The sequence below is a fragment of the Meles meles genome, chromosome X (genome assembly GCF_922984935.1).
Source record: "Meles meles chromosome X, mMelMel3.1 paternal haplotype, whole genome shotgun sequence".
NCBI classification, from domain to species: domain Eukaryota; kingdom Metazoa; phylum Chordata; class Mammalia; order Carnivora; family Mustelidae; genus Meles; species Meles meles.
In genome coordinates, this window is record NC_060087.1 from 89,048,488 (window position 1) to 89,060,619 (window position 12,132).

General features: G+C 34.2%; 1 protein-coding gene across 2 annotated transcripts in view; it reads left to right on the top strand.

The window, feature by feature from the left end:
- The window catches only part of RADX (RPA1 related single stranded DNA binding protein, X-linked), a 75,479-nt gene that overhangs the window by 19,818 nt on the left and 43,529 nt on the right, over positions 1-12,132 (top strand). The window contains exons 4-11 of one of the 2 annotated variants that reach the window (XM_045996260.1): positions 199-307; positions 502-593; positions 701-835; positions 3,758-3,862; positions 4,968-5,132; positions 6,610-6,770; positions 7,592-7,770; positions 10,164-10,204. In XM_045996260.1, the coding sequence (XP_045852216.1) occupies positions 199-307; positions 502-593; positions 701-835; positions 3,758-3,862; positions 4,968-5,132; positions 6,610-6,770; positions 7,592-7,770; positions 10,164-10,204 (987 nt within the window). The remainder of the gene's footprint in view (positions 1-198; positions 308-501; positions 594-700; positions 836-3,757; positions 3,863-4,967; positions 5,133-6,609; positions 6,771-7,591; positions 7,771-10,163; positions 10,205-12,132) is intronic. The other variant, XM_045996261.1, reaches the window with a different exon arrangement.

Sequence of the window (12,132 nt, forward strand, 5' to 3'; positions counted from 1 at the left end):
TGGCTAACCTTTGGTTGAGAGATAAGTAGATATGATAATGTAGGAACAAGTAGAAGGAAGCTATTGATAATGGTCTGGTTCTTAAAGTTAGTGGTGTGCTCAAAAGACTTCAGGCTAATATTTTGCTGTGTAATTTATACACATGTATATTCTTTTATCTGTATTAAATTAAATTAAAGTAACATATTTGTTTTTCAGAAATCTGCCTGAACCTTCGAGATCCTCCAAATAACATAATTATCATTCCTGAAAAGCAGGTGAAACCTGAATGGAGATTGCCAAAATTAAATCACCGGTTTATCACAAGGTAGAATATTCATCTAAAATACCTTAAATATTAATTTTTAACATTAGCCACTGAAACAGTGTATTATTGTTGCTCAAAAATCTACCTCAAATTATGCTGTATCAATTATATAGATAAATACTTTCACAATCATAATTTCAGAATGCTTTTTCGCTGTTTAAAGATATAGTATTTAACCATTTTGCTTTTTTTAGGTCAGAACTGGATGATATGCCAAAAAATCACATCTGTGACGTTATTGGCATTTTAGTTTTTGTAGGAAGGGTCCAGCGGTCAAAAAAGAAAGGTAAGCTTTTAAAATTGAAAGTCATAAAAAGTATTTCAGTGAATAGTTCTGTGCTTGTACATGAATAATTGTTTACCTTCATTTATTCTAATATCCTATCCATATAGAAAGCCGTGAAGATTTTTGGTCGTATCGCTGGATTCACATCGCTGATGGGACTTCAGAAGAGCCATTTATAGTGGAGCTGTTTTCTACATCTCAGCCAGAAATCTTTGAAAATATTTGCCCAAGTAGTCGATCCAGTATTTGCATTTTTTTTAATTTTTGGGAGTGGGGGGGCATTAACTTAAAGTGTTAGAGTGTATATTGACTTATGGAGTGGCATGATAATGAGTTAGCAAATTCAAGCAATGTGATAGCATGTTTAAATTTTTTTCTGTATTGATATTATATTTGGTATGACAGATATTAACCATCTTCTGGTTTTCTGTGCAGAATTAATTTGGGATTGAAACCAATTTTTCAGAAAATAGATGCTCTTATCAATTCTCATTATTAGCATTTCAGGTGTAAAAGCTTAACATTTTGTGAAGCTAAAACATAGGCATTCGTTTCCCTTTGTATCCATTTCGACATTGACTAAGTAGACCACAAAAAAGACAATGAAGACTTTACTAATATAGAATTAATTGGTAGAGGATTGACAGACAGTGTAATTAAATAATGACAGTGGTAAGTATGATTTCATTTGAGTATTAAATTAATAGTACATTGGCAATATTTTAGTTACTGGTCAATTTTAGTTACTTTGGTGTTGACATTTCTCCCTTGCATTCATTTAGATACAGAGGTATTTTTCCCTCTAATTTTATTCATTTGAGAACATTTTAGGTAAGCTTCAGATCCCTTATAAGAAAAAAGTATATCTAATACTTTTTAACAACTTCAGTGGGTTTTTTAAAAAGATTTTATTTATTTATTTGACAGAGAGAGAGATCACAAGCAGGCAGAGAGGCCAAGGGCAGGGGTGGGGGGAGCAGGCTTCCCGCTGAGCAAAGAGCCCAATGTAGGGCTCGATCCCAGGACCCTGGGACCATGACCTGAGCCGGAGGCAGAGGCTTAACCCACTGAGCCACCCAGGCACCCCTCAGTCGTTTTTTTTCTTGTATCAACTTGTAGCATAAAGCTATTATATCTACAGTGTGTTATTTTTACTATTTTTCAAATGATTACATTAATAAAATACTGATTGTTAAATTTTTGCCAACATTAGGAAAACTCCCAATCTTGACCGTATGTAATTTTTAAAATCAACAACAAGGTAAAAATTGTAGAGCATCAGGATACCTAGAGACCATATAGAGAGCTGTTCTGCTACCCCTTTATTGGTTATTGCAAAACATCATTCCACACCATTCAGATATTACCTTACTAGATTCTGCCATCTGCTTGTGAGATTAAAATTTTAGATGGAACTAAACCTCACCTCAACTATTAAAGGAGAGGGCAGAAAGAGTTTTAGCCAAAACCGAAGTATGGGATTCCAAGCTGAGGGGGCTATGATTTCTCATGTAACTTCTCTCAGGTCAGAAATGATTGATAGTAATGACTTCCGGTGACAATTCCATTACCTCGTTTTAGGTGGGTTTTATGGCCAGGACCCTCTCTCTTTGTAACCACTTAAAACAATAAGCTGACACAAGTTTTAGATAATGATTTCTTCACAGTAATGCTACCAAGTATACACGTTCTATTTTTTCGGATAATGTGAAACACGTCTTACTAAGAAAGCCTTATACGGACCTTGGTGAGATTTACTCTAGTACAGTAGCTGACAACAGTCACAAGTTATGTTCGTTATTTTGATCAAGGTGAAAAAAAATTATCAAATGAATGGTAAGTATTAAGGGGGCTTCAGGCCCATGAAGGGGAACATGACCAAATGTCTTCTAGAATAATACCAGAATCCCTTGGAGGTAGAGAATCTTTTTTACTTTTGATTAAGGAGAGTGAAAAACTAAGGAGAATGAACATTGAGTGTTTGCTATGTACCAGATGCTCATACATGTTATCTCATTTTGTCCTTCCAGTTAACCTTAAAAGTTGATGTTTTTATAGATTTGCAGGTGTGGAAACAAAAGTCCGGAGGAGTTAAGTAATTTCTTGGATGTCAAATAGCTAGAAGGTGTCAGGTCAGAATGTCTGATTTTTAACAGTCATGAAATGAGAATTAGAAGTTTCTTTAATATTCCTATATCTACATCTTTAACCATGAATAGTGACATATTTGTACCATTTTTACACAAAGGAAGAGTGATGTAAATTGAGAATTATTCTTAGTCATTTCAACAGATTTCCTTTATTTTTGTTGCTATAAGATAAAGAATTAGGAAAATTTAGATATAGTAAATGAATTTATCATTATTGTCATACTCTCAGGAAGTATTTATCTCAAATGAGAACTTACCATTATTGTGAGATTACAAGAATTTACATTTCTTCATTTCCTAGTTCATAAGACCACAACCGTTTTGGCATGTGATGAATTAAAATCTAAAAAAAAAATGTTGGCTTAATGAAACTTTACCTAACTAATTGATTGATAGACAGTTGAAAACAATTCAGCAAGGTGACTAGAAATGAATGGGTTGTATAAGCCCTGTCATGGAGACTTAAAGTCTAATTAAGATAAACACCTGTAAAACAGTTGCATAAGCAAATTCAGGTTAATAGTGAATACCCCTATCTGGTGGAGTCAGAGTAATTCAGGGATCAATGTTAGATCAGGTTAATCAGTAAAAGCATCCTGGAGAAACTAAGAGGTTTTTTTCTCTGTAGGAAATAACTGTTCACACTCAGTTGTATGCCTGATTAGAGAGACTTGCAATCTTCAACTGTGCAGCAAGGAATAACTTCAGTTAGGTGCAGCCACTGTACTTTCTAAAGGAAAAGTAAGTGTTAGATCCTTTATCTGAAGAAGAAGGAGGTAAGTATTAGATCCTTGTTTCTCTGAGTGTTGTCAAAGGACTGGCTACACTAGTATCACCTAGAGCTTATAAGAAGTGGAGAATTTCAGGTTACTGCGTTTGAATCTGAAGTTTAGCAATTGTCTCAGGTGATTCCTATGTTCATTAAAGTTCAAGAAGCACTGTGTTAGATACTGATCTTGGTAAGTCTTCTTTGAAAGGCAGAAATTTCTTCATAACTGTTTTCATTTTCTACAGTGACCTATTTTGTGTGTACGCAGTTGAAAGTTGTCAGGAATGACACTCGGGTACCTAAACTGCTTTACCTAACCACTACAAATGAGAGTCGAGTGTTTATTACTGGTGAGCAATTTCTTGGTTTATACTTTATTGGAGATGTAATATATTTTCATTCATTAAATTAACTTTTCCATTACATCATTCAACCACAAGATAGCTTTGTTTTAACCTCCTTTATTGCTGAAAGAATATTTAGCAAAGAATATTTAGCCTATGAAATGTATTGCTTCTAGATTATTTATGACTGAAGCAATGATTTTGTGAGTCATTAGAGAATTGCATTTATGTTCTTTGGTTAACTTTAATTCCTGCTTGATATAAAGTAGATAATCATAAATTGCTTTGATAGATTGCAGACTTAGGCCCTATATCACAATATGGATACCATAAACAATATTTTTAAATACTAACTAAAAATTTTCGTCATATTTTGGTCCCTGATCTTAGATTTTACTGATATAGCAAGAAGAGTCTTATTAGTTGTCTACAAGCACATTATTTTTCTATATTCTTTCTGATAATGGGATCAAAACAATAAAGATGAAAGTTTCCAGATGAAGAAATAGTTTGGAGTGGTGTGTTTACTAAAATACTACCATGTTGATAATTAAGAAATTTGTCAATAGAAGAGTCCTAAGAAGGATCTAATACACATCTTTGGCAATACCTCATTTTATAAACACTAACAATATCAGATATAAATGGCACTGTTAATTATGTTTTAAGAATGTGAATTTAAATGCTGAGCTGTATTATAGGCAATTCAGTTCAAACATGGTGCCATACCTTTAGGTTAATACATGATTTAATAATCCATTTTTTAAGAAGATGCCAGGCATTTTGATAGAAAAATCCAGATTATTAGTTTTCTTTTCATTATAACTTTACAGTATTCTCTAGGCAGCTATGATTTTGTCCTCTTAAATTGTAATATGTCTGATTTCCTTCTCAGCATAGGATGGGTTTACTGTCTTTGATCATTTTTGTATACATATTGTGATCTGCTACACATTGCATAAATGAACTTCTTTTCTTGGTGACATAAGAGAGTATTTTGGTATTAAACTGTTTTTATTTAAAAAAAAAAAGTCCATACAGTTTATTACGGTGAGGTTTGTTTTTCCTTTTTCCTTTTTTTTTTTTTTTGCTTTACTCCTCTTGCAAAAAGGTCACAGAAACCAGCCATATATCAACGACGTCAAGGTAAAAAACTTTATTCATTGGATTAAAACAAGGACCGAGACTGAGGAAGTGAAGAATACTGTTATTGGTGGCTATTACCCCTATCCACCAGTGCCAGAGAACTTTTCGAAGTACAGTAGTTCTATCAAAGGTACTAATGTAATTACTAGTCATATAGGATATGTTTATGTGCCGTATGTGTGATATATATCATGAGCTACAATATATAACAACACTCATAATTATCTTTTTCATGATCTAAAAATGTATGTCATACCTCCTAAAGGTTAATATTTGGATTTTATTAGACTAGAAAAAGGGAGAACGTAGATGACGACTAACTGGACATCATATCTTGATTTAATATTATTAAGATAAAATCTGCATTTAATAGTCCCAAACTCCTATGACATTACATACAGAGACTAAAGATATCAAAGAGACACTAGATAATTTGATATCAAGATACTGACACTGGGGGCGCCTGGGTGGCTCAGTGGATTAAGCCGCTGCCTTCGGCTCAGGTCATGATCTCAGGGTCCTGGGATCGAGCCCCGCATCAGGCTCTCTGCTCCGTGGGGAGCCTGCTTCCTCCTCTCTCTCTGCCTGCCTCTCTGCCTACTTGTGATCTCTCTCTGTCAAATAAATAAATAAAATCTTTAAAAAAAAAAAAAGATACTGACACTGTATTATGCTACTCTTGTGAAATGACATATATTGGATATTACACAACTGAGCACTACCTTTAAATAAAAATGACACCAAAGTAAATAAAATGCAGAATAAGTACTGATGAGCGGCCTAACATTAATTTATTTAAGTAGAATTAAGATATGATGGTTGAAAAGTTTAATGTAAGTATATTATTTTTTAAAAGCAATGGGATAATTGCGTGGTTTGGGGAAAAAAAGAAACTTTTGAAAACTGACCTACTATCTAAATAATGGCAGCAATATGCAGTATATGGTCATATATATTAAAATGTATGTTTCTGTGCAGTGGCTAGGCAACACTTTATACTTTGAAATATGTGTCAATTACAGTTGACCCTTGAACAACACAGGTTTGAACTGCACAGATCCACTTATATGTGATTTGTTTCAATAAATATACATACAGTACTATAAATGTTTTTCCCCTTAGGATTTTCTTAATGTTTTCTTTTCTCTAGATTACTTTATTATAAGAATACAGTATATAATATATATACAAAATATGTGTTAATCAACTGTTTATGTTGTCGATAAGGCTTCTGGTCAACAGTAGGCTGTTAGTAAGTTTTTGAGGAGTCAAAAGTTATACATGGATTTTTGACTGCAAGGGGCTTGGTGCTCCTAACCCCCCTGTTGTTCAGTGGTCAACTACACATTCAGTATGCAAATTTTTAGTTTCAGATTAAGATTCCAGACTAGAGGACTGTATCAGAATTTAACTGATAACTATATTTTGCCTATTTTGCAAAAACTGCATAAGGAGATGATGCCAAGCATCAACTTAAGTTGCACAAATTTAAGTTATGTAGCAAGTTTATGATTTCATGTTGTGAAATGACATTGCAAATCTAATTCTTATTTTTATCATTTCAGTTCTTTAAAACTTACAATTTCCTTGGAATTATTCTTTTGCAGTTGAGTCGCTCTTGACAGCTATAAGTGAAGTGAGGAAGGAGATTGAAGACTTGCAGTATAGGGAACAAAAGCGCATTGCAATTCAGGGGATAATTACTGTTATAAAGTATGTCCCCCATACCAGTGCAACTGAAAGTGCCTCAGCATCAGAAACACTTCGGGTATGGTGCCAGAGAATTAATAGTATATCTCTGAATGCACTGTGATCATAATTACAATTGGTACCTTGTACATTTTATTCAGAACTTACATGTATTGATGCTTAATGATGTAAACCTCAGAGGAAAAAATTCATTTATGTTTTCCATTTGTTTCCTTTTCCTGTTATTTATTTTGGAGCCGGCTGGGCTGAAGGTCACAGCCTCTGATATTTCCCAAGGCCTTCAACACTTGGTATCTTATTTTTGCTTTCTGCATAATTTGAGCCTATTATGATTCTCTTTACTTAAATTCCTGGGTGGTGTATGTGATTATATTCATTCCATTCCTTTTTGTCCAGGCCAGAACTATAGGAACACTTTCATAGGAAATTTTTAATCTTTGTATCTGGCATGGCAGTCTCACCCAGATTTTTTAAGACATAGCAATGACACTTTTAGGATAAAGGCTCTAGCAGAAAAGACCACCACTGAAACCTAGGCACAATTAAGACAAATAAGTTAATTTTTTCTGTGAATTTATCTTTTTAAAAATTATTTCTAGGACTTCTGTTCACATAGAAATGAGCATCTAGTCCAACTTTTTGGTTATACTAGTATAAGGGCTTTTGTTTACCTTCCTTTAAAAATTTTTAATACCAGATGCATTAGGATAAATATAATCCTGTCTATCAATCAGCCTTATAAAAGTACTTTTATGATTGCAAAAATATTGTCATAACTCTTAAGATTATGAAAAATGAATAAACTAAAAGTATAGTCTTTTAAGAAAATTAATTTTTGTGAATTAGTTTAAAATGTTTTCTCTAAATTTTTGGTTTTAGAATGCCAACCAACCCTCAACATCCCAAGCCTCTAGAAGAGAAAATCAAAGTCAGGAAAGAGATAATAACAAACGGCATCAAGATGATGATCCTACAAACTCTCAGTGTTTTCAAACTGGATGTACAAGTTTGAGCCCTACCAAGAAGAAAAGAATTCTGCAAGGGCCACATGCCAAACTGTAAGTCACTTGTGTTAATATACACATAGCATATTCAATTTTTTTGTTTCTACCACGTAAAATGAACAATCTTACTAGAAGTGGTCCTAGTTTTGTAGGGCTGCTAAAGTCCAAGATCAAAGCATTGGCAGAGTGAGTTCCTTCTGAGGACTGCGAGGAAGAATCTCTTCCTTGCCTCTCCCCTAGCTTCTGGTGGTTTATGGCAATCTTTGGCATTTCTTGTCTTCTAGAAGCATCACTTCAATCTCTGCCTTCATCTTCACATGGCATTTTCCCTGTATACATACCTGTGTTCAAATTTTCCCTTCTTATAAGGACACAAGACACGTTAGTTTAGGGACCTATTGTGGAGTATTGTTCTATTCCAGTAAGACCTCATCTTAATCAATTATATCTTCAGTGACCCTATTTCCAAATAAGGTCTCATTCTTTTTTTTCTAATTTTTAATTAACATATAATGCAAATAAGGTTTCATTCTGAGGGTTATTGAAGATGTAATTGGTAATACATTGGTAGTCATATTGATATTTAATAGGGACATGGTTTAGCCTATAACAGTCTTCCATCTGGCCCCTAAAATTTCATGTCCTTCTCACATGCAAAATATATTCAACCCTTCCAAACATTTCAGAACTCTTAACCCATACTAACATTAACTCTCTTTTTTAAAAAAGATTTTTATTTATTTGACATAGAGAGACAAGTGAGAGAGGGAACACAAGCAAGGGGAGTAGGAAAGGGAGAAGCAGGCTCCCCGCTGAGCAGGGAGCAGGACCCTGGGATCATGACCTGAGCTGAAGGCAGACGCTTAACGACTAAGCCACCCAGGCACCCCTAACATCAACTCTTAAGTCCAAAGTCTCAACTGAACATCATCCAAATCAAAATATGATTGAAATGCAGGGTGATTCATCCTGGGACAAAATTCTTTACATCTATGAACCTATGAAACTAGACATATTATCTGTCCAAAACACAATGATAAGACAGGAGGATAAGCCTTCCTATTTCAAAAGGGAGAAATCAGTGACAAAGTGGGTCATAGGTCACAAGAAAGTTCAAAACCTAGCAGGACAAATTCCATTTGATTTCAAGCCTCCAGAATTACCCTCTCTGGCAGGATACTGTATCTTCTGGGCCCACCAAGATGGCAGCCCCACTTCCTTGGCCCTGAGTGCTACCTGTGCCCTCTGGGACTGAGGAATCATTGTCCCTTTTCTTGAAAGATAACATATGATCATAGCTGGTTATCTCTTATCAACTCATTTCCTGACTGTAGAATCCCAGAAATCCAACAACCTTTCTTCATTTCATCCCACCTATATCCCTTTCAGTCCAAGCTAACAGCATGCCTACTGAGATGGTTGATGGGATCCACAAATCACAAACCTAATCTCTTGGGCAAATAGTTGTCCAATAACACCATTGGTGTTCCCTCCAGAGCAAGGTTTCTCATTTTCTGAATTATAGATTGGCTGAGAATTTTCCAAGTGTCAAAGCTTTGGTTCCTTTTTTCTTAATTTTTCAACTTCTCTCTCCCCTCTTGAATTTTACTGTAAGCAGCAAGGAGAAACCAGGCTGCACCTTCAACACTTTGCTTAAAAATCTCTTTAGCTAAATATGCAAGTTCACTGAATACAAGTTTCACCTGCCATCCAACAGAACACAGTTCAGCCAAGACCTCTTAACTTTATAACAAAGATCTCCTTTCATCAAGATTCCAATAACTCATTCCTCATTTCTGTCTGAGACTTAACCAGAAGCACCTCTTACTTTCATTATTTCTAGCAACATTCTGTTCATAACAACATATATATTCTCTAAGAGAACAAGCTTTCTCTCAGAACTCTCAGCTTCCATGTTATACTCAATTCCAAAGCCATTTCCACATTTTATTTTTTTAAGATTTTATTTATTTATTTGACAGAAAAAGACTTAAATTAGCAGTAGTATTTGGCGTGCGTGGGTAGCTAGTCAGTTAAGTATCCACTCTTGGTTTTGGCTCATGTCATGATCTTGAGCTGGTGAGCACAAGCTCTGTGTGGGGCGTTGTGCTGAGTGGGGAGTCTCTTTAGGATTCTTTCCCTCTTTCTCTCCCTCCTCCTCTGCCCCTCCCCCTTCTCACTCTCTCTCTTTTTCTTTCAAATAAATAAATAAATAAAATCTTTTAAAAAATCTATTGCAGTATTTGAACTAGGTTATATATGCATATTTGTGTATTCATAACTTGTATATCTTTTCCTTAAGTTTTTAGTGCATTACTTTAAGAAACTAAGCCTATCAATTTCGTAAACTTACTGAATTAAAATATATTCTGAATGGAGCCAATTAATTTTTTTTCATTCAATTGTCTTTTTGTAATTATTGGTTATCTTTTTTCCATCTTTTGTAGAGTTCCCGTGCCTCAGCCAGAAACTTCTGCACAGACAAAAGGTAATAAACCAGACATGCCAAGCATTTTCCAACGTATGTTGCTTTGATGATTATTATTTATGACATCTCTATGGAACATTATTTTATATAGATTGTCATTTGATTTTATTCTGCATTTTCGTGTCTTGCCTCTCTCTAGCATAAGTACTTTTTTTTTTAAAGATTTATTTATTTGACAGAGATTACAAGTAGGCAGAGAGGCAGGCAGAGAGAGAGAGAGGAGGAAGCAGGCTTCCTGCTAAGCAGAGAGCCCGATGCAGGGCTCGATCCCAGGACCGTGGGATCATGACCTGAGCTGAAGGCAGAGGCTTTAACCCGCTGAGCCACCCAGGCGCCCCAAGCATAAGTACTTTAAATAGATATATAGTTTTTGTTTTTTATTTATATTAGCTTAGGTCCTTGTCAAAAGTACTGGTCCCAACTTTAAAACAATTTGTTATCATCCCCAAAGTGAAAGTAAATATAAACAAACCTATACTTACCAATTTGTTTATTTGATAATACATCCCTTCAAATATAGAGATCTTTAATTTTTAATTACCAAAAGAATAAAGTAGGAAGTTTAACTTTTATTTGAAAATAAATATAGGTAAATCTTAAAAAATAGTTGTAGTTCCTTTCTTTGCTATTAGTTTGACTGGTCTGAATGTTGAGCTCATTTCTGAAGAAATTTCACAGGACAATTTAGTTCCTTAGAGTGATTGGTTTAAATCTGATCTTATAAGGCTCAACTCTTTGGACTAGACTTTTTAACACTTTGTCTTTCTTGCTTTTTGAGTTATTCTTATTTTGAGGTTGACCCCTTGTCAGTCTGGCAGATCAAGAACCCACAAAAGGATCTAAAGTCTGCATCCCCCCCCAAAAAATAAAGCATAGAAAATAAGGGGGAAAATCATTATAACACAAATATATGACCAACCTAAGAACAAGAATGAAAAATCCTAAGATGCCAAAAGCAAAAGAATTTAAATTTAGCTGTGAGTAGGACTAAAACCAAAACTGCTCTCAGGCATTTCAGAACTAGAGAACTAAACGACTGTGGGCTGAAAGTCCTTTGTGCGAAGTAAGACTGATAGAATTGGAAGGTTATGAAAGACCGGAGAAAGTAGGCCCATCAGTGTGAAAAAGTGTCAAGGAGCTTCCTGTATCCTCTGGGCAATAGTTGGGAAAATGTCCCACCTGAGAGAAATTGAAATTCCAGACCTGCGCAACATGGAGGTGTGGTCACAGTTCAATTGACTGTAATGGTGACGACATTGAGCTAAGGAGTTAACAGTAACATCTGTTCTGAAATCAGTGAAACCCTTGAAGTCTTGACAAAGGTAAGTGTGAAACTGCCTCAAAGGGAGGAATCTTACAACCTAGGGTGCCCCATAGAAAATGGCTATGGTTAAAAAAATTACAGACTTCCCAAGAAAATGAACTTCTTTGAGGCAATGTGATCAGATGTAATATATGGGAAAATTTATAGCTTAAGAACTAGAAATACTAAGAGGCTTTAAAATAAAGACATGTTTAAAAAGTTAAAGGAATGAATATAAACCATGAGTTAAATATATAAATATATATTAAATGTACATTAAATTTAAATTTGATTTAATACATTTTTATTAAATTAAATATATAAATTTGATTTGTATTTAATATAAAATTATTTAAAATATATATTTATAAGATATAAATTAATTATGTGTATTTATTAAATTAAATATATTAATTTAATGTATAATTTATTAAATCAAATATGTTGATTTAATATATTAAATATATGTTTTGAAGAGGAAGCAAATGCAAATGAAGAGAGAATTAGTACATTGGGAAGATAGATACAGAAGAAATCACACCAAAGATAGGTAAAGAGATTGGAAAGGCAAAAAAGAAGTTGGGAGACATGGTGGATAAGTGAGAAGGTTCAATTTATATCTAAT